The 22,833-nt window shown below is 37.3% G+C and overlaps 2 protein-coding genes and 1 long non-coding RNA gene across 5 annotated transcripts; all 3 read right to left on the reverse strand.

Annotated features, from left to right (window-relative positions):
- Nucleotides 1-12: 12 nt before the first annotated feature.
- Nucleotides 13-2,765, reverse strand: LOC126790106 (uncharacterized). Its single transcript, XM_050516242.1, has 9 exons — nucleotides 2,456-2,765; nucleotides 2,246-2,359; nucleotides 2,096-2,164; nucleotides 1,641-1,660; nucleotides 1,492-1,544; nucleotides 1,353-1,383; nucleotides 1,143-1,221; nucleotides 466-605; nucleotides 13-294 (listed from the first exon to the last, which is right to left on the reverse strand). The coding sequence occupies exons 1-9, from the start codon at nucleotides 2,649-2,651 to the stop codon at nucleotides 247-249; spliced, it is 750 nt and encodes a 249-aa protein (XP_050372199.1). The 5' UTR covers nucleotides 2,652-2,765; the 3' UTR covers nucleotides 13-246.
- Nucleotides 2,766-4,448: 1,683 nt separating this feature from the next.
- LOC126790836 (uncharacterized) lies at nucleotides 4,449-22,505 on the reverse strand. Of its 3 annotated transcripts, none has more exons than XM_050517186.1 (7): nucleotides 22,473-22,505; nucleotides 14,911-15,018; nucleotides 14,573-14,711; nucleotides 5,644-5,813; nucleotides 5,264-5,450; nucleotides 4,816-4,985; nucleotides 4,449-4,716 (listed from the first exon to the last, which is right to left on the reverse strand). In XM_050517186.1, the coding sequence occupies exons 2-7, from the start codon at nucleotides 14,936-14,938 to the stop codon at nucleotides 4,649-4,651; spliced, it is 762 nt and encodes a 253-aa protein (XP_050373143.1). In that variant the 5' UTR covers nucleotides 14,939-15,018; nucleotides 22,473-22,505; the 3' UTR covers nucleotides 4,449-4,648. The 3 variants fall into 3 exon arrangements, with proteins under 3 accessions (XP_050373143.1, XP_050373144.1, XP_050373142.1); XM_050517187.1 differs by lacking the exon at nucleotides 22,473-22,505 and adding an exon at nucleotides 15,386-15,528 and having other exon boundaries at nucleotides 4,449-4,711; XM_050517185.1 differs by lacking the exon at nucleotides 22,473-22,505 and adding an exon at nucleotides 15,386-15,528.
- LOC126790837 (uncharacterized) lies at nucleotides 6,002-8,121 on the reverse strand. The gene is made up of 5 exons (XR_007671768.1): nucleotides 7,998-8,121; nucleotides 7,723-7,906; nucleotides 6,567-7,262; nucleotides 6,268-6,327; nucleotides 6,002-6,134 (listed from the first exon to the last, which is right to left on the reverse strand). It is a non-coding gene; the product is annotated as an uncharacterized LOC126790837 (long non-coding RNA).
- Nucleotides 22,506-22,833: the final 328 nt, after the last annotated feature.

A 22,833-nucleotide genomic window follows, 5' to 3' on the forward strand; every position in this document is an offset into this window, starting at 1 on the left:
AAAAAATGAAACTAACAAAAGATCAGAAGAGATTTGATACCATTTCCAATATTGTGAAAGCCTTATTGGTTCCATGTTACAATAACAACAGCATATAAACGAAAGAATTACAAATCTTATGAGAATTACAAATCTTATGTTCAAGCATTATACGGACAACATAAGTAATGCTGACAAATTATTAGTTCAACACAAGCAATAATGCAGGCACGGCTAGAAATTGCAAAAGATTGAAGATTATCCTCCTTAGTCGACTGACACTTCACGCTTAAAGCCTGCCTTTGAAGAATTATCCTTACCAATGAAAGGGAAAAATCAAAATTAAACATAATAATAAGACACCTCAAACATTTGAATAACTAAATGTACGAGTGACTAAGGATTGTGGCATGCAATATCATGCAACTAAAATGTAGGCATCTAAAAGCATAATCTAGGTAAGATAGGAAACTTGTAATTACCAACCTTTGTACAAATGTAAATAAAATGGACATCAGGGTTGTTTCCTAGCAATGCCTCTGCCGAACTTCCATCATCATTCAAGGGAACAGGATTCGTCAGCTCCCATATTGGATGTTCTGATTTATCGTTGGAAACGAGTTTATCTGCACCCATAATGACATGCAGAAAATGAAGAGGTATATATTACTTAACCAAAATCTTGTGAGGCCTAGATTGTCAGACAGTGACATGGATGAAGATCTCAATAGCAAATGAGCTGAAAGGAGGGACTAATTCTAACCCGAGTATGAATAGAATGAGTTGGGTGCAAGCTGATTTTGTTAGTTGCAGATTGTATGTCACAAACACCAAAATGTAGGAAAGCTATGTGATAATGTCATTTACTCATTTACAAATTCAAATACCAAACTGTAGAGAAGTATGTGATAGTGTCATCTATAAATTAAGAGAAATAATAATATCAAAACCCAAATTCCCAATGTGATCTAAGAGATACTAGAAACAAAAACAGTGTACAATATCTGCATTGAGGGAAAAGAAGTATCAAAATCATAAAAGGCCAAAGCATAATAGTTGGAGTTGAACTCTTGATTATGAATTCTTGAACAGAAAGGTGCAACAAGGAATTGATTGCCAAAATTATTTATAATCATAATAAATCAAAGAAGACATGAACCAACCTATCACATGGAGTTTTATACCCCACGAGCTTGATTCTGTCAGTAACCGTAAACGATATAATGGGGCTCCATATGTCACCTGCATCAGCATATTGTCAGAATAGTTATCGCCACATAGGAAATTCCAGATGGAATAGGAAAGGCATGAGGAAGGAGCATTGGGGGAAAGTATATTGTATGCAAAAAAATATATGAACAAGTATCACTTACCAGAATATAGACTCCTTTATCCTTGAGGACCCTATATTTGTTATTAACTGCTTCAATATATGATGAAAAAATCAAGAAAATAAACATAGCAAAGGGGCTTAGAACAAAATACATTAAACTGTTGATAGTTCCAATCTACCTCCAGACTTCATTGAGCATCCGAGCAGCATTTTGTTGTGAATTACTTCCACACTGAGCAAAAAAAAAACTTTGCATGTTAAAAACAGCCTTTGACACGTTATACAAACAGTAATGCACTGCAGAGAATAATAGATAAGCATTACTTACCAACAGAGAATCTAGAGTTCCTGAAAAAAATTATCATATATGAAAATGAATCAGCAACGAAAACCACAAGATTCAATAATGTGTGCAATCAAAATTAAAGAAGATTGTAAATACAATAGGAGTATCATCCTCCAAATTATAATCTGCAAATAGTAGTAGCAACTAACAACCACTGTTGTTCATAACTTCATATATAGTTAGTTAAATTATAACCCATCATGCATGTCTATTGTCTAACAAAGTTCATCAAATATTCATCGATCACTAGAGACTTTTGGGGAATACTTCTCTATTGGTGTGGTTTAACTTCATCACTATGTTTGTAGCTGTAAGAACACCTATCTGAGATTATAGCTCAATTCAAAGAAGCTAGATCCTAAGTTCTAACATTCATCTTTCTGTACTTCAGTTACTTGAGCCATCGTAGTAAGCGAAAAAGAGGAATAACCAAGTACCTTTGTCAATGACAGCATCAAAGGAAGCGGTTTCGAAAGCATTCATATCCCTCACATCCATTTCCAAATCTAACAACAACCAAAAACAACCCCCCACATTAAACCAAACAAACACAGTTCAACCAAACTCTCAACAACAAAAGTACCTACATTTGAGGTCGTGACGATTCGAGTGCTTGTCCTGCATAGCCTGGATCACCACAGACGAAATGTCGATACTAACCACGTCCTCGTACCCATCGTCCGCCATTCCTTCGCTAAACGCTGATCAAACAACACAAAAACAAACGAAATGATCATATCGTTGATGATATGATAAGGATATGAAATGGGTAGGGATCGGGTGAGTGGATGGTGTACCGGAGTTGCCGCAGCCGACGACGAGGACGCAGCGAAGGTGGCGGGGGACGTAGAGATTGATGATGGGAGCTAGAGACTGGTACTTCTGGTACCAATCGAAGGGTCCCGATTCGTTGGCGTAGCGGTTGTCCCAGTACCATGGCTCGCCGTAGGCTTGTTGCTGCTGCTGCGTCGTCGTTGCTCCTCCCATCGTCATCCAACACAACACAGACACTGCTTCACTGGATTCCGTTTGGTTCTGTCGGTTCAACTGAATCTGTGTTCGCTCCGTGTTTCACACTTTCACGACTTATGGTCTGGGCCGTACCGTCATTTCACTTTGGGTTAATTCCTCGTCTGGCACTACTCAGACAATTAATTTGGTACATAATGAATGAAAACAAACAATTTGATACATAAGCTCTCATTTGTAATTCATTTTGCTACATCTATCAATTTTGATCATATTTTTAGGATTATTTTCGTCATTCAAGCCCTAAACTCATGAAATTCATATTTTTCTTCATTTCTTACTATAATTGTCTCTCTAGAGAGATAATTAAATTGATATATTTACTTCACTTAACATTTATTCCTCATATATCAAAAATATTTTTTTTCTTAATATACTTATTGAATTCTAATTATTTTCTGCAAAAGAAATAAATTGCCGTATGCAATTTAAATTTTTTATTCAAAAAATTAAAAAAATATTTTTAAAATTACTTATAACTAAAATTAATTTAAATTGATAGCTACATTATGAAAACTTATATATGTAAATCATTACAGATGCTAAGTGGATAAGTTATCAAAATTTTGGTGATAATTTAGAGGCAATTTGGAGGTAATATGAAAAAATAAAGTAAAGTAGAATTAGGGTGATGGAAATAACCTTAAAAATATGGTCAAAATTGACATGAGTATCAAAATGACCTAAATTTGAGAACTTCATGTACCAAATTGTCTAAGTAGCCAAACATCAGGTATCATAGTATATTTTTACCCTTACACCTTTCTCTCTAGCCAAGTTACCAACAAACACTAGGAAAATTCGATTGTACATTAATGTATGACATGTAATTTACATGATGTAAATACACAATGTAATCTTAATCATTTAAAATCGTGACTATGGTGCAAGTTATGAGTGTTTCATATAATTAGGGTGCTGCTAAATGTATCCAACAAACTTCTTAGTGTACCCAACTAATTATTTGAATAATAATATAAATTTAAAGAAATACTCATTTTCCGATTACACCCTCATCCTCACCAGTTACCTAGATTTTTTTTATTTTTCTGACGATCAGTGTCAGAAATCAAAACATATCATAGCATGGATGATGATGGTCGAAAGTCGAAATCCGATTGTTGTACATTTTCTCTAGTTGAGAATGATAATGATGGTTAAGAGTGTGTGGTTATAATTGCAAAAGAATTGGAAACATGAGTCGACACCATACCCAATTGTTAGGGAATACAAAAACAGATGAATTGCAAATTTATCGAAGAACAATATCAATTATGAGATTTGAGATCAAAATACTGCAATTCAAAGTTCAAGCAAACTTCAATTAATGTTCTTGGATCTCAGGGAACATTGGAATGATCGAACACTCTTTGCAAAAGATTAATCTCAATCTTAATGTATAGACACAATTTCCTCAAATAAACTATTCCAAGAGGAACGAACCTACTTATTTGTGGGATGATTTCGATCATAATTACATGATCCCGCTCCTCTTCTAGATCCGGCATTCGAAACAAAGACAAGAATGGGGAATGAGCAGTTAGTTTTGTTTGGCTGGGTATTGTGAAAAAAGATTGAATGAGCAATTGTTTTATTAAAAATAATGAGTAAATTTAATTGATTTATTTTTATTAAAAATAATCAGTTGGGTACATTAGAAATTTGCTGGGTACCATTTAACAACACCCTATAATTATAACTATCTACAATGTGTAGACACAAAATGTGGTGTGTATAACCATCTATAATTATCGTCATGGCTTTAATAATAATAACGGGAAGATCACGGAATTTGTAGACATGAAGACAAGTTTAACATAGACCAGTGAACTAGCAGTGAGCAGTCCTTTGATTGAGGATCAAGGACTAGTGTGCTATAGTGCTTTACAAATTCCATGGACGGTCACTTCTGCTTCCACTATGCAAGTATCATCCTTCAAGAAACCCTTGTCTACCTGCCTTCAATTTTCTAGTTCAATGAATTTATCAGAACCCCAGCCAGGCCAATCTGCCCAGAACCAGTGCTTAGCTACCAAAGGGAAAAATAAAATATTGTTAGTATTCAATTAGGAGTATAACCAAATTAACCATCACACTTGAGTATACAAAGAGCTTGAAAAATCTCTACCACCACGAGAAGAATGATGCTGCTGATGAATTTGATCCAGGATATGAAACTTTAACTCCACAAATAATTTAGAGCCAGGGGGGATGGTCATGGGTCTAGCCGCTACCAGAAACAGAGAAAGATGACTACCCTTGCCGTTGCCATTTCCCTTAGGATGAAGCTGTATTTTCCTGCAAAACATCCAACAAACACAAAGGAAAATACTAAGAACAGTACCAGATTACCTGCAGTTGAAGTCTTGAACAGATTTCTTGCATTCAAGCAACACTTAAAACAATTTCTAAAAAAAGACGTCATCAGAAATTTCAACAAAAACTCATTTAAATTGAATAATAAGGTTCTAAATTTAATACAATCCTTCTTTTGTTATTCTGAGGACACTCAAAACTCACATTACAAGCATTTGTTATCTGTGAATGCATGTACAAATAGGAGAGAAGGGGGGTACCAATTATAGTCCCCGCTAGCAAACGGTTCAGACTGATAAGCTTGAGCACCTAAAGATGAAAATTTCTCAACCTTCCAGACATGTTTGCATACAGAAGCATTCTTCATCCTCGTTAGGCACTCGCCTTTGCCTGTTCGTCTTTCTTTACAAACAAAGACCTCGGCTCCAAACACACATGTGTCGTCTACTAGAAATCCATTGGAAACATCAGTAAAATCTTCAAGAGGGATAAGTTTATCAAACCCCACACTATGCATTGCCCCATGGAAGCATTTCTTCTTTGTAAAAGCCTAATGAGAATTATACACAAAAAAAAGAAAAGATCAGAATATGAGCAAAGCGATTTGCATATTTAAAGTACATGCACAATTAATATATACCTTCAAAAACCAAGTAGTTTCCCTTATTCTGATCCAGCAGAAACAATCTGAAATCAATATATACTTCCCAACTACTATCTAGTGAATCTACTCCATCCATTACCAAGTAGTGAGAGATGTGGTCTTTTACATTCCTCTTTTTGTTTCCATTTGGGTGAAACACCAGTTTCCTGATAGCAATATCAATAATCCTTGGATATTAGCAGAAAACCAATTCTCTGATGTAAAAATAATATTAGAATTAACATGATTCCCGAGTTCCCGGTATCAACTGTGAACAAAAAAAATATGAAAAAAAAAGATGGAAAAGGAACACATTATCTGTCTAGACTTTCAAATATAAGAATCATACCATTTGTATCATCCTGCTTCAAACTTCTTTGATTCATATCCATCCTCTGAATACTTTTCAGCCAGCAATGAAAAGAATTGTATTTCAACAGAGTAATGAGTTGGTGGTGAATCTGAATATGACCTCAAAACCCCTGAACCTATATAAATGCATGCAATACAAGAAAGCAATCAAGCTAGCATTATTTGACTACGTACAGGAATATCCTTTTTTATTTTGTACCACTTAAAACACAAGCTTAGAAACAGATGAAGGATATTTTGGTATGTTACCATCTTTTTCCAAGTTAAGGTTGGCCATGGGAGCTTCAGCTCAATCCTAACTTAATATATCTGGAAATAAACCGAGAACCAAAGGAAAATCAGTATATAGTTTAGATTTTCCCATGAACTCGAGATGACTCAAATATGATAACAGGTTACAAAAGCTAGGTCGTAATCTAACATTCACAAATTCCAGAAGACTCAGCTGGTAGTAAAAATCACCACAATAAACCAAGTAATTAAACCGAGATCCACCGCAGTAAACGTTATAACGATGATCAAGCAGTAGAATATGAATTAGGTCGCACCTTATACTTAGAGAGGGAAAAGAAGAGGGACGTGGATCCTCTCCTGAGCAAGGTTTTCTCCTGACCTTACTGACCTGAACAAGATGAGACTACCCACTCTCAGTTGTCGTCGCTGCGAAAGTAATCACCTAATTTTTTTTCTCGTCTAAAGGAAAATCCTGAGCGGGAGAATGTGAGAAGTTGAAACTCGTAAAAGAATTCACTGTTTATTCCACTTATCCTATCAAGTTTATGGAACTAATAGGTTTCCTATTACATATAGAGATATGATTCCTAATAGGTATCAAGTCCCCTGCTCTTATATAATACTATTCTTTTTATTTTTACTGTCCTTCGATCAAATTGGGATAGTTTTTAGGTTGGAATACTAGTTGCTTGCATAAAGAAAGGTTTAAACATTACACGCTCCAAATTTCGGCAAAAAGGCATGATACGAATATAGTATTTGCAACCGTGACAAGTTTCGACGAAAGTAAGCATTTAGTACACATTCACATTTAAGCTAACGATTACCAAGCAATAGTTGAAATACTGAATCCCATGATTCAGAAATATGATATAGGGCCAGTAACCAGTTGGGCTAAACTGAAAATGACCCAACGTACAGGGAGCAGAGTGTAATTCAGCCACTCGAGGCTGCTCCCCAAAACGACGTCGCAGGACCGGGTTTTCTTCAAAACTTCTTGGCTGTGGGAGCTTCAGTAAACAAAGCAAAGTTAGATGCAATCAGTCAATTACAAGAACAGGTTAACAAAATTGCGTTCTAGGCTATATATCACCAAGAATGCTCACAAAGGATATGTCAAGCCTATCAAAGAATAGATTGTCAGGCTTATCAAGAATATTCTAGCTCATTGTCTAAGCTTTCGATGGCTGCTGCCTAGTGCGAACACATCTGCTCGTAGTTAAAAGTGTACGAAATTCAAGAGTTGGATCAAAGCTGTTGCTACTTTGTTCAGCTTAACTTATCTGCGCAATGTTTTTGCCTCTACTAGAGAGTACTAGTGTGATCTGTAATAGACAGTGTTTTGCAGAGAAGAAATCGATTGCCAATAGAATTACTGTGGCATGAAGTTTGCGTCACAAGGACATAGTTAAGTGCCAAGAAGAATGATAATATATAAGTATATAGTTACCCATAACCACAAGAACTAACCTTATTTCAATACATTAGTTGGGAGAAGTTTACTATAGTGCTTTAGAAATTCCACAGACGGTCACCTCTGCTTGCACTATGCAAGCATCATCCTTCAAAAACCCCTTGTCTACCTGCCTGAAAGTTTCTTGGTCTATGAATTTACGCCAACCCCAACTCGTACTTCCTTTGAACCAGGTCTTACCTACCAGAAGGAAAAAAATTATTGTGAGTTTAATACTTACGGTGTTGCACCAAATTAACTGTTATTTGGTACCAATTAGGTAAAGCCTTACCGCTTAAAGAGTAATTCTCATCATGAATTTGATCCAAGATGCAAAATTTATATTCCACAAATAGTTCAGAGCCCTCAGGGAGGGGGCTGGCCAAATGCAAAAATAGAGATACATGACTACCCTTACTTGAATATAGAGGTTTGTATATTGATATTTTCTCTTATGAATTGATACAAGACTAACCTATCTATTTATAGGAAGATGAGAGAATATTGTACTGTTGTTTAACACTAATTCTAATAATTAAGCAAAGCTGTTAACTCCACCATGAGTAACATGCTCATGCTCCTAACACAGTTTCTTTCTAGCTCACTCCAACACTCCCTCTCAAGTTGGCGCATACATATCAACCATGCCCAACTTGCTAAGTGAGTCATAAAAGACATTCTTAGACACTCCTTTTGTGAGTATATCCGCAAGCTGCTCTTCTGTAGGAACAAACGGAAAACAAATGATCTTAGCGTCTAGCTTCTCCTTTATAAAGTGACGATCAACCTCTACATGTTTTGTACGATCATGTTGCACAGGATTTTGTGAAATATCAATAGCTGCCTTGTTGTCACAGTACAACTGTATAGCACATTTGGGCTTAACACCCAAATCTTGTAGCAAATTCCTAAGCCATAACAACTCGCACACTCCCTGAGTCATTCCTCTGTATTCTGCTTCAGCACTAGATCGAGCTACCACATTTTGTTTCTTACTCCTCCACGTAACAAGGTTGCCTCCAACAAAGGTAAAGTACCCTGACGTGGACCTCCGATCCGTAATATTTCCAGCACAGTCTGCATCTGTGAAGCCACAAATCTCAAGGATATTGTTGTGGTTAGAAAACATTACTCCTCTCCCTGGAGCTGACTTCAAGTACCTCAAAATTCTCACAACAACATCCATGTGATCCACACTGGGATTATGCATGAACTGACTCACTACACTTACTGCATATGCAACATCTGGTCTGATATGTGACAAATAAATCAGGCGTCCAACTAGCCTCTGTAACGAGTTTTGTCAGTGAGCACTTGATCTGGGTATTCTGCTAACCGATGGTTCTGCTCAATAGGAGTATCAATTAGAGTGCAATCTAACATACATGTCTCTGTTAGTAGATCAAGGATATACTTCCTCTGACACAAATAGATACCATCACTTCCCCGGGCTACCTCAATGCCCAAGAAGTACTTGAGTGTACCTAGGTCCTTCATCTCAAACTCTGTGGCCAGCTGCTTCTGTAATCTATCCACCTCAATAGTATCATTGCCAGTCACTATCATATCGTCAACATATATAATTAAGGCTGTTACCTTCCCTTGTTGGTGTTTGAGAAATAATGTGTGGTCTGAATTACTCTGTCTGTAGCCAATTTTCCTCATGAATTGTGAAAATCTTCCAAATCAAGCACGAGGAGACTGTTTAAGACCAGACAAAGACTTCCTCAATCTGCATACAAAGTTATCAGGAGAAGCTACCACATATCCAGGAGGAAGATCCATATACACTTCCTCTGTAAGTTCTCCATGAAGGAATGCATTCTTAACATCAAACTGTCTAAGTGGCTAGTTTAAGGTAGCAGCAAAAGAGAGCAATACCCGAATAATGTTCATCTTTGCAACATGTGCAAATGTCTCATCATAGTCTATGCCATATGTCTGGGTGAACCCTTTTGCTACTAGGCGTGCTTTATACCGGCTCACTGACCCATCTGGATTATGCTTCACTGTAAACACCCAACGACATCCCACTGTCTTCTTGCCATGTGGTGGAGAAACAAGCTCCCAAGTATTGTTCTTCTGTAATGCTTCCATCTCTTCCTCCATCGCTTTCCTCCATTTTGGATCTCCCAATGCATCCTGCACTTTGTTAGGTATTGATACAGCAGAAATTTGATTCACAAATGATTCATATGACTTAGACAATCTTTTGGTAGACATAAAATTGGCCACATGATACTTAGCTTTAGCATGAAGGGTAGGTTCATATTTTTTTGTTGGCTGACCTCGAGTAGACCTATTTGGCAAGACATATTGTCTACTATTAGTTTCACCAGTATTAGCCCCAATAGAATGACTAACCTCAAGTGAGTGATCTTCTGTACCAGGGAAACGTTGGTCACGGGAGGCAGGAGGGGTAGTTGTGTTGTCAGCTTCTGGTACCTGAATCTCTAGAGTGACTATACCAGAATCATCTGGTGGTGCATGTGTAGCTGATACATCAGTAATCTCAATCAAACCTGTCACCATATCTTCTGGCTGACTTGTCTCCCCCTTTCCATGATACAACTCTTCAAAATAGGAATTCTCCCCCTGAAGAGCAGTATCGGAAGAGGAAAAATAACTCATGTCCTCAAAGAAAGTAACATCCATAGTGACATAGTACTTCTTGGTAGGCGGATGATAGCATTGGTAGCCTTTCTGATGTCCGCCATACCCAACAAACACACATTTAATGGCCCGGACATCCAACTTAGACCTCTGGTGTTTTGGAAGGTGGAAAAAAGCAACACAACCAAAAACACGGGCATGAAGAGTATGAAAAGAGGGTAAGGAGACATGGGATGCAAGTACCTCGTATGGGACCTTTCCCTGAAAGACACGAGAGGGAAGGCGATTAATGAGGTGGGCGGCAGTGATGACAGCATCACCCCAAAGGTACTGAGGCATATGGGCACTAAAAAGAATACACCGAGCCATATCAAGTAAATGACGATTTTTCATTTCAGACACTCCATTTTGCTCAGGTGTGTAAGGACACGTCGTTTGATGAACAATTCCGTGTTTGGTAAAGAACTCCTGAAAGACATGGTTCACATATTCCCCCTATTATCAGAACGAAGAATTCTAATAGTGGCATTATATTGTGTTTGGACAATGTTATAGAAGACTTGAAAAGCTGGAAAAACCTCATTTTTAGTTTTGAGGAGAACAATCCATGAAAGACGGGTACAATCATCTATGAAGGACACATAATACCGCATCCCTGACACAGTAGGCTCTTTAGAGGGTCCCCAAACATCAGAGTGAATTAATTCGAAAGGAAGAATATGTTTATTAGAAGTACTAGGGGAATAAGTAGACTGATGACTCTTGCCTAAAACACATGTCTCACACCGTAAAAGTGACTCATCCACACTAATAAACAAAGTAGGCATAGATTTTTTCATAATACTAAAGGATAGATGCCCTAGGCGACAATGCCATAACCAAACTTCACTTAGCTTGTCAGAAGTGGAGATTAAAGCGGTCCGAGACTGTGCCCCTGGTTTTTCCCCAGCATATGTCGGATCCAGATGAAACAACCGGCCCCTCAGATACCCCCGACCAATTAACTCCCCGGTGAGAAGATCCTGAAATATCACATACATAGGAAAAAATGTTACAGAGCACTTAGCATCAGCGTTCAATTGGGGAACAGATATCAAATGATGAGATAAAGCAGGTACATAGAGCACATTGTGAAGCTCTATTGTGGGAGTAATACAAACTGACCCTTTCCCTAAGACTGGAAAGGCCTCACCATTAGCATTAGTCACATAGGGTACTGGTGGAGGAGACAATATGGTAAAATAAGATTTGTCATAAGTCATATGATCAGATGCACCCGAATCAATAATCCAAGTATCAAAACCAACAAAGTTAGAAATATTTAAAGCCATACCAATTTTGCCACGGCCGGCGATGGATGCGGAAGGTATTGCGCCGCCGGCTGTATGATGATCATGTCTCACCACACCATAGATATCAGGTTCCTGGACGAGCTGAATAGCTGCCTTCGCCTGAGAACGAGAATGAGGCCTTTTAGGCCGAAGGTGAGGATACAACTTCCAACAGGTCGCACGAGCATGGTTAGTATCATAAGAGCAAGGAGGGCGGGCTGATTCCCGAAGCCTGGTGGTGGTCCTCGTTAATGAGGTGGAGCTGAAATGGCCTGTTGAAGGGGTGGTGCGGAAGATCTAGCGCGAATAGTAAGACTGGAAACGTCAATTTGTGTCTGATGAAGGCTTTCCTGGTGAGATTCATCCTTACAGATATATGTGAAAGCTGCAATGAGACTAGGGGGTTCGGTCTGCCAGAGCAATTCCCCTTTCACACTGTTATGTTTTGCATCAAGACCTTTCAGGAAATGGTGAACTCGTTCAAGCTCCTTCTCACGTTGGTACCAAACAATATCCTCTTGATGTTTGATCATGCATGGACGTTTCATATCAATCTCAGCCCAAATATTTTTAATTTTGGTGAAATATTGTGCCACCGGTTGCCCATCTTGTTGCATTGCTAAAGCAGTGCACATTAACTCATGAACCTGTATGAAATCAGAGTCATTAGTATATAAACCTTCAAGTGTCAGCCATATTGCCTGCGCAGTGTCGCATGCTTCTACCAGATCAATGATCTCGTCATTCATAGCTTTCCACAAGATGGACATGACCAGGCCATCATCGTCATCCCACTTAGTGTACGCAATAATATCATCGGGACTAGGAGCTTTAGTTACGCCGGTTACATGCCCCATCTTGTGCATGCCTCGAAGATGAGTCGTCATAAGTCGTTTCCATTTACGGAAATTAGTCTCATTGAGTTTAGTTCCTCCAAATAACCCACTGTCAGAACTCTTGACAGATACTTCAAATTTCGGAATATCAGCTTCGTCTCCAGAACCCATTGAAAAGAAATGAAAAATCAGGAATTATACAGCGGAAACACAAAAAAAAAACTGAAATGAACCTATCTCAGGTGCACAGGCACCGTCGGTGCACCAGCGCTGACAGAGGTGGCCGGGTCGGATTTGACCGGGTCAGATCGGGTCGGGCCGGGGCGGATCTGGTCGGGTTGGATCTAGATTGGGCCGGGCCGGACGGGTTGAATGTAAGCTGGGCCGGGCGGGTCGAATCCGGGTCGTTTTGGATTTGCAGCGAGATGCAGCGGCGATCCACGATTTTGCAGCGGCGATCCACGACTTGCAGCGGCGATGTGAAGTCCCTTTCAAGACCGGTGGAAGCGGCGAAAGCGGTGGAGGTCTTCTCAGCAGTGGTAGACCAAGGAAATCGCCGGGGTATTCTCGGACCGGGAGGAGACGGCCGTTGAGGAGAGGAAGATGACGCCGACGACGTCGTTTAGGAAGTCTGCAACAAGGCAGAGGAGGACCAGGCAAAGGTGAATCAGTGATACCGGCGGGGGTGATACCGGCGCGAGTGATGCAGTGATACCGGCGCGGGACCGTGGAGGGTTATGTGACGGTGTCGGGATGCAAACGTGGAGGTTTTTTTGAGTGAACACAGTGCGGTTCTACAAGACTGCACGCTGAGGGCACACAATGCAAGAATCTTCTCGGAAATAAGAAAATTGGCTACCAACTGAGGATACCAGCCCAGTTCACACCCAAACAGAAAAAACTAAAAATCCCAGGTAAAAAACAGAGCAATGCTCTGATACCAACTTGAATATAGAGGTTTGTATATTGATATTTTCTCTTATGAATTGATACAAGACTAACCTATCTATTTATAGGAAGATGAGAGAATATTGTACTGCTGTTTAACACTAATTCTAATAATTAAGCATAGCTGTTAACTCCACCATGAGTAACATGCTCATGCTCCTAACACAGCTTCTTTCCAGCTCACTCCAACACCCTTGCCTTCGCAGAGTCCCTTGGGATAAAGCTTTAACTGCCTGCAAGCATCAAATGAACATATAGCTAAAGACTAAGACACAAATTAATCCCAGTGACTGTTTTCTGTAATTGCATATCAAAATAGAGAAGAGGGGACAGAGAATTCAGTCAAATTCAGAATACATGTAAACAAAGCCTAAAAGAGAAGGACATTCAGTAGAAGGAAAATCAGAGATACCAATTATAGTCCTCTGCAGTGAACTGTTCAGATTCATAAAATTCAGCACCTAAAGATGAAACATTCTCAACCTTCCAAACATGTTTGCATACTGAGGGGTCATTCATCCTTGTTAGGCATTGGCCTTTGCCTGTTCTCCTTTCTTTACAAACAAATACCTCAGCTCCAAACACACACGTGTCGTTGACTAGAAATCCATTGGAAACATCAGTAAATTCTTCAAGAGGAATGAGTTTATCAAATCCCGCACTACGCCTCGCCCCATGCAAGCATTTCTTCTTTGTAAAAGCATCTATTCAAAATATACAGAAACAAAAAAGATCAGTAAATGAGCAAAGTGCAATGCATATACAAATAAATTAATACTGAAGTACATAATTATTTAAAACCTTCAAAAACCAAGTAATTTCCTTCATTCTGATCGAGCAGAAACACTCTGAAATCAACACAACTTCCCAACTACTATCTAGTGAATCTATTCCAGCCCTTACTAAGTAGAGGGAGATGTGGTCTTGTACACTCCTCTTTTTGTTTCCATTTGGGTGAAACACCAGTTTCCTGTAAGAAATCATGTTTATTAAGTAACAGCAAACTAAAATGCATGTACAAAAATTATTTAAAAAAATTACCGTGAACCCCTAGTTCCCGGTATCCACTGTGAACAGAAAATAAGACGGAAAAAGGAACACAAAAACAGTCTAGATTCTGAAAATATGATTATCAATACCATTTGTACCCTCCAGCTTCAAACTCATTTGATTCATATCCATCCTCTGAATACTTTTCCGCTATCAATGAGAAAAACTGTATTTCTAGGGAGAAATGAGTTGGCGGTGAATCTGTAATTGATCTCAAAACTCCTGAAACTAAGTAATTGCAATACAAAATGGTAATCAAGCATTAGGCACAGTTTACTGAGGAAATACCTTTTCATTCAATATAATTAAAAACACAAATCAACTTAAGTGGCTTTTGAATGAGGCTTCGAAACAGATAAAGAATATCTTAGATTCTTAGTATATATGTGTAAATCATGTGAAATTGAACGATATGTTAGTATGTTACCATCCTTTTCCAATTTAAGGTTGGCCATGGAAAACACCAGCTCGATTCAAACTTAATGTGGGTTGCATTAAGAGGACCGCCACTGTTGACTATGTGGGTGCTGGGTACCTAGAAGAGAATTAAGCCAAATTACATCGAGAATAATATAGTGGAGGATGAACAAGAGTCAGGCTAACATATATACACATACGACACACAAAAATCGAAAGAAAATCAGTGTAGTTTATATCTGAATTAACAACTATTCACAACAACTCGAGTTACTCGACGATTCAAATATGATTACAACAAATATTCACATATTTCAGACGACCCAGGTGGTAAATCATAACTTAGGACTGATGAGCTAGCTTCTTCTTTTTAGTTATGGACCAATATATACCAAATATTACCAATCACTAAACACGGTAAATGAAACGATGATCAAACAGTAAGAATTAGGGTTAGGGATTTGATAATGTAATTGGAGTGCAACCTTAACTTCGGAGAGTGAGAAGAAGATTGAAGTGCATTGTGTCGTGGTGGTGATGCTGCGAAAGCAATCACAGACGGACTGATGAGCTTCTGTAATTTCTCTGTCTTCGGGTATGGAGAGGGAGACTTTTATAAAGTTAAAACCCTTTTAGGTGAGAGTTTCACTTTTTATTTTTTTGTTCCTGATTTTTCAGAAGGGTTCTAAAATGATATTTATCCCTCATTTTTTTATCTAGATATTTTTAATTTGGTCAATACATATGAAATTACTAAAAAATAATTCTTAACTGATCTATTCAAAATGACAAATATAGATAATTATCCTATATATCATAAGTTAAAAATTGAATGTAGACGATTTAATGTATAAACTATATGACTATTTAAAATTTTCTCATAAATTTTGATTAAGTCAAAGAACAAAATTCATTCATTAGGTTAGAATATTTTATATACGTTGATGCTTGGTGAGTTGCATATATATATATATATATATATATTAGTGAATAAAAAAATTAGTCTACCAATTTTTTTATGAATTTAGAAAACGAGTGGAATAGTGAATTAATTCGATAAGATAGTTTGTGTGATTGTAGAACGGGAATCTGAAAACAAATGAGAATGCAGACACGTGTACAAATAAAATGTAATTTATTGATAATCAAGCGCGATGTTACATTTTTGTGAACTCCTCTGATTCTATCTCCGTATATAACTTAGCTCAAGGGTGACATGCACTTAATCTTGAGAATTTGAGTTTGGATTTGGATTTGGATTTGATGAAGAACGAGCGATTTGGTAGCTTGATGATTCTTCGTGGACTTAAGTTTGGATTTGGATTTGATGAAGAACGAGCGATTTGATAGCTTGATGATTCTTTGTGGACTTGAGTTTGGATTTGGATTTGATGAAGAACGAGCGATTTAATAGCTTGATGATTCTTCGTGGACTTATGAGACTTTGAGATTTCTCGAGAGTGATCTTGCTCAAGTGATTTTCTCTCTTCTTCTCAAGTCTCATTCTCTTCATGTTGGAAGAGGTATTTATAGTGTCGAAGCTTCTATTTTATAGAATATTTTAATGACACTAAAATAAAAATATTTCTTTAATTGTATAATTAAATCAATATGTATTTTATGATTAATTTAAAATTAGTTATTCTCATAACTAAATTAATCAGAAAATAATTGATTTAATTATAACCGTTAAATAATTTATTAATTTAATCAAATGTCCGATTACCATTTCGAATCGTCAATGACATTCAATTTCCGATTTAAATCGGAATCACGTAATTTCGATTACGATCATCCATTTATGTGCTGGCACGAGTTTTATTCGGATCCGCACTAATTTTGTTGATTTTTTGGGCCACGTATGCAATTTTGTCGGGCTCTTGGTCGATTTAATCATTTAATGAAGATGATTTACTTTATTAAATTTCATGTGTCTATAGTGATTATTATACATTTTCCGAGCTGTATATAATAAATGAATTTGAAATAGAGTAAGAAATAAATTAATTAACACTAGTCTGATTTAATATACCAAATTAGATATTGGACATTTTAGGAAAACTATAGAGGTCTAAATAACATTTTAGGTATCTATAAAAGCAAAATGTAGGTCAACTGAATAAGGAGGTCTAAATATATTTTTGGAGGTATGAATAGAAGCTCACTTTTCAGAATAGCTAATTGAAAATCAAATATCATTTTTTATGCCATTAGATGCATAAGATTTTGGACTTCTTACAAAAAAAAGTCACATTTGATATATGTATTTATAAAAAAGTCAAGTAAGATTTGAAAATTAAAAAAAAAATATCACTCATATTAATTTGTTATACCGGTGCCCATCAACTTCACTCGATTTACGAAATCTACCACTGAAAACTAATAACCAGCTTTGCATTTATTGAGCCAAATCTCGTCGTTCTCGACTCCGAGACCTCGTCGGATCTTCACCGTCGTCAACTCCAAGACCTCACCTCTTAACTGATCAAGCTCGCGACCCGTTCCTTCTCGTCCTAGCTCTTCACATACCTTACCAACTCCTCCCAATTCCCGGAAACCCAAGTTTCATAACCAGATCGACGGGAGAGGTCTGATGCCGGAGGTGCTAGAAGCGTCTCCCCTGCAGCGCCAAAACTTCACCAGATCACGCCCCCACGACGTCGCCATCCCCGCCAGCTACTCTTGGACGAAGAACTAGTCACTTTGACGAAAATCGAGAAAAACAGACGTCGATTGCTGATGCACTTGCCGGGAGGAACTTAGATCCAATTTGGATGTGGTAACGACTACGACGGCGAATTAAAGATATGACGTCGACGTTGAGAAGAGACTGATGGTGGAACAACAGGAGTAGCCCAAGTAGGGTGGTCGGAAAATGCCTAGATTGGAAAATATGTGATGATGGGTGGCCAGTGGTGGATCCAGGATAACTAAATTAGGGATGCTTGAAATTTTAAACCAAAGAAGAAGAAAATAGTGAAAATATCGATAGTGCCAAATAATTTTATTAATTGAAATAAAAATAGATACGACAAAAAAGTTAAATTATCTAAATTTAACTCTACGGGTCGATAGTTCCTCAAACTCTCTTATCACCTCATCATTACCTATAGACTCAGCATACTCTTTCTCAATATGAAGGACCATACAATCACCAAGAAACTCATCTCCCATCTTATTTCTAAGTTTATTTTTGATGATATTCATAGCTGAAAAAGCCCTTTCAGTTATTGTCGTAGAAACATGAATAGTCAAAACTAAACAAATCAATCTATAAAGCATAGGAAAAAATTCAGACTTCCTTGTTAGAATCAAAGTGTGGCACAAATCAGCAATGGATTCTAATTTCTGGAACTTTGGATCACGTCGCATATCTTTCTCATAATATGCACACTCTGATTGAAGAGTAAACATTTCACCATCATCAAAATCTTCAGGATAAAACTTCTTGGCAAATCTTCATCAGTAAACATTACTTTAAGAAGAAAACATCAATAAAATTTCTTACCTGCTTTGTTGCTCAGTTTGTTAGAATGTTGGATGATGAATTGATGATTCTCTATATTTTGGTCTCTGGAACTGGAAGTAAATTCTGTTAGGAAAATGAAGTAAATCAAGTAATGAATTACTAGATTCCCTATCTTGAATCACCATAAAATTAAAAAATCAGAACAATTCAATATTTTTACAAACTAAAAGTTGGATTTAGTGAGCTTACGAAGTTACGAGGAGGGACTAGACGAGAGGGAGTGAGAGACGATCTTAATGAGGCCCTGAAACTTCTGGAAGAAGACTTAGAATGATGCAGGAACAACACCCTTGCAAAATCACCACTCACCATCACCAGTCAGTCAGTCACCAAATCAAATTGTTGATGAAGGCCGGCGCCATGCTCCTACAGTGATGGTCTGGTGGAGGACTAGAAGACCATGTAGGTGGAGATAAGTCAGATTACTGGTTAAATTTGTGTTTGGGGATTTTTGGGATTTAAGATTTGGGGTCGGAGACTCGGGGTCCTTCAGGAAGAAGAATAATTGAAGAGGGGAATTGGGTGATTTCACTTATTTGTGTCTATTCTATTTTAATTATTCAGTATAATACTGAGGGTAATTTGGGGATGCTAAGTCTACACACATCTAAAAAAAATTAGTATCGGGTGTTTTTTTCCCCTATTGGCTGGGGATGCTTGAGTCACCCCCTAACACATGAGATCTGCCTCTGTGGGTGCCTATATCAGTTTCTGGGTGTCCATAGTAGTTTCTTCTTCTTCTCAAAACATAGTTACAAAAAACAATGTGATAGGTAGTATGATAGTGGGTGTGATAGGTAGCGTGACATGGGTTGTGACAGTGGTTGTGACATGTAATGTAATAGCGAGTGCGATAGGTATTGTAATAGCGGTGTGATAGGTAGTGTGACAGTAGTTGTGATAGCATGTGTGACAAGTAGTGTGATAGTTATTGTGCCATGTAGTGTGATAGTAGGTGTGACAGTAGGTGTGATAGCGACTGTGATAGGTAGTGTGACAGCGGGAGTGTGACAGCGGGAGTGACATGCCAAGAGAAAATGTCTAAATATGCGAAATTATGTTAAAATTCAAAGGATATTGGTATGAGTATGCTCAGAATAAAGATAATAACTAGAATGAGGAAACCTTGAGCTCTGGTTTCATCGAAATTGCTTGAAGGACCGCCATCGACGGTGGCAACCATTTGTGAGGGTTGTTGCGTCTTGTACGATTGTTAGTTCGGAGTGGTTAGGGTATCAAATGAAAGAGATGTGAGAGCTATTTCCAACGGTACCAATCACTCTCAAATCCATCGCTGGACAACAAAGTTATGGCTGGAATTAGAAGAAGAATGAAAAAGAATAATAGGAAGAAAAATGGTAAAATTGTCCGAAAAATATTTTAAAAGTGACTATTTTTCTAATTTTGTTTCAAACTTGTGGACTATTTTCTAATTTCTAAATAATTGAGATAACCTTTTTATAATTGAGAAATAAGTGGTGATTGTTTTTCTAATTTATGATGGAAAATTGTACTATTTTATAATTTGCCCTAAGATTTTATCTCACTGATGTAATAAATATAAGAATTAATTTCAGTTTATCCTCTTAAACTTTACACCTAACATCAGTTCACCCCTTAACTTTTATTTTAATCAGTTCACTCCCTATACTTTCACATAATATCAAAGAAGGATAAAATTCAGATTTTCTTATTTAAAATCCGATCAAAAACTATCAAAAAAGGCTTTAAATTATATATGCAAGACCAAAACAAAATTTCTAATAATTTTACAGCAACACTAAAGCTTTAAATTAGGTCTCGTATGATAATTATCGATATAATCCATATAAAATCTGAATTGTGTCACTGTTTGATGTCATTTGAAAGTATAGGGGGATGAACTGATTAAAATAAAAGTTTAAGGGGTGAATTGATTTTGGGCGTAAAGTTTATAGGGGAAAACTGAAATTAATTCTAAAAATAATTTCACAGTAACAATAATAAAATCCGTGATATGACACTATATGACTATAAGACCTAATCTTATATTGGAGAAGGGTGAACACCGCCACCGGTCCTCCTTAAACGAATGTATGGCCAGTCCGATGGCACACCCCTGAGACGGCGTCGTCGAACGGGCTAGATAAAACCTTGAGTCCGGTTGATGGCGGGTCAAATCTAGAGGCTGGCAAAAGGGTGGAGATGTTGCATTTTCGGGTGCCAATGGTGGTGGTTCTAGATGCGAGCAGTAACTTGAGGTTGGGTTAGAGTTGATCTACCTTTGGGAGGAACGAGGTTGGTCTTGGGAGCTATTTGTGGTGGTGGCATGATGTCGGAGATTGCCAGAGGGTGACGATGGTGTGGCTACATCACTGTGAGCCCCTAGAACTATATCTGATTGGGTTTGCCCGACTTGGTTTGGGCAATTTTGTTCTGACCTGTGAAGGGTAGAGGGGTGGTTGGATGGGTAGGTGGTGGATCTATCGGTATTAGATTGGCGTCGGCAACATCGATGGGAGAGGTGCATCGACACTGCTGCAATCAGCTGAGTAGATTTGGGCCTATGGTAATATGGCCTGGAACTGGGCTTGGGGTTGTACTTGGTTCGGGCTCTGGTCATAAATATTTTATATTTTATTTTAGTTATGTTTTTATTGTATGGTTATTAGCTCATGGTTATTATTGGCAGGAGTGTATCTCTAGTCCACAGTTATTGGGTGTTTCGTGAATTGTTTCATTGCGCACCGCTTTATTTTCGAATTAGGATTTATTTTATTATTGTTACTAAGGAGATTGAATTTTTAGAATGAGTATACATATGTTATGTATCATGTGAGTATGCTCACAACCGCTTGTCTTTCTGGAGATGATAGCTGAGGGATATGTAGTGGTTATTTTGACATTAATTCTTTTTTTTATAAATCAAGTGGTTTCGTTAAAAAAAAATCAAATGGTTTCTTTCAAAAGAAAAATCAAGTGGTTTCTTAAAAAAAGAAAAAAGAAGATAATTTCACAGTGCACAAAATTTAACAAAAATAGATAGTTCAGAGTTCTAATCTAATGTTAGATAATGACTTGTTAGGTTTGTGGAGTTGAGATTTTATTTGAAGTGTTGAAATGTTATAGTTTTTGAGAAAATGAATCAGTTGAATTGACTTATCATGAAATTAGACGTAATAACTTATTTTTGGTGGAGTTGACACCAAAGTCATTATCTAAGCAATTCATCAATTTTTAAAGACATAAATGAAGATAAAAGGGGCACTAAGTCAGTGAAGCTCTGGATACTTTGTGATCTCACAACTTTTATAAACCACGATCAAAACAAATCTCAAACAACAAGACTTATTGAAAAAAAGAAAAGAAAAAAAGAGAGAAATCTTAAGCAACACACAGCTAAAGCAAATTCATAGATCTATAACTAGTTGGGCAGTTATTGTAAGACAAATTTTTAAGAACGGTTCATGAAGTTAGGCTCACTATGAATTTATATACATTAAGTTTTAAATCATCAACATTAGTACACCAAGTTACTAGCCTAACTCAAAAGTCGTACATGCCATTCATGACGCCGTTGACTTGAGTGCCTCATGTCATAATTTGAGGGGTAATTTCGTCTGTTCAGTCTTTCACTCTAAATCGGTGTTCTTCAAGCTTCCAGCCAAAATATTTACTATTGAACGAAATCACATAATGCTAAATCACACAAGAACAAATTAATAAGTAGAATGTTTAAAATCTAGAATCCGAACAAAGGGAATAGAAAAAAAAAACCAGGGTGGATGCAAAGAGTGCGATTTTCTGCAAACAAAATTGGTACCCGAAAATCGGTAGATCATCTAAACCCAGAAACCAATAGATCATCAAGTTTCGAATTAATACAGTACCATCTAATCCCAATTGTCATACCTAGAATTCAACAGTGATTCAAGTGTCAAGCTTAGTATCAGATCAAACAACAAAAAGGAAAAACTTGGGTCTTTAGAGATACATGGGTTGAAACACAAAATCATGGAGCAAACCAAACATGGGAAGCAAAAAGCAAGTCATAAGAGACATACCCGATTGAGCCCCCTCTTACAGACATTATCGTTAGAAATGAAAAAAATATGAATTTAACGAGTTTAGGACTAGAATGACGAAAATAATCCTAAAATATGATCAAAATTGATAGAGGTACTAAAATGGCTTACAAATGAGAACTTCAGGTACCAAATTGTCCATTTTCTTACGTCTAGTACCAAATTGTCCAAATAGTCATACTTTAAATACTATATGAGAAATTAACCCTTTAGTGGACATAAATTAACGTTGTAACCTCGCGTACAAAAATTCAGTTAATGAATTTTCCCTTATCGTAAAAAGAGAAAGCAGCTGGGCTAAATTGAAAGAAAGCAGTCCTAGAGGGAGCAGAACGTAATT

The sequence above is a fragment of the Argentina anserina genome, chromosome 4, assembly GCF_933775445.1.
Source record: "Argentina anserina chromosome 4, drPotAnse1.1, whole genome shotgun sequence".
NCBI lineage: Eukaryota > Viridiplantae > Streptophyta > Magnoliopsida > Rosales > Rosaceae > Argentina > Argentina anserina.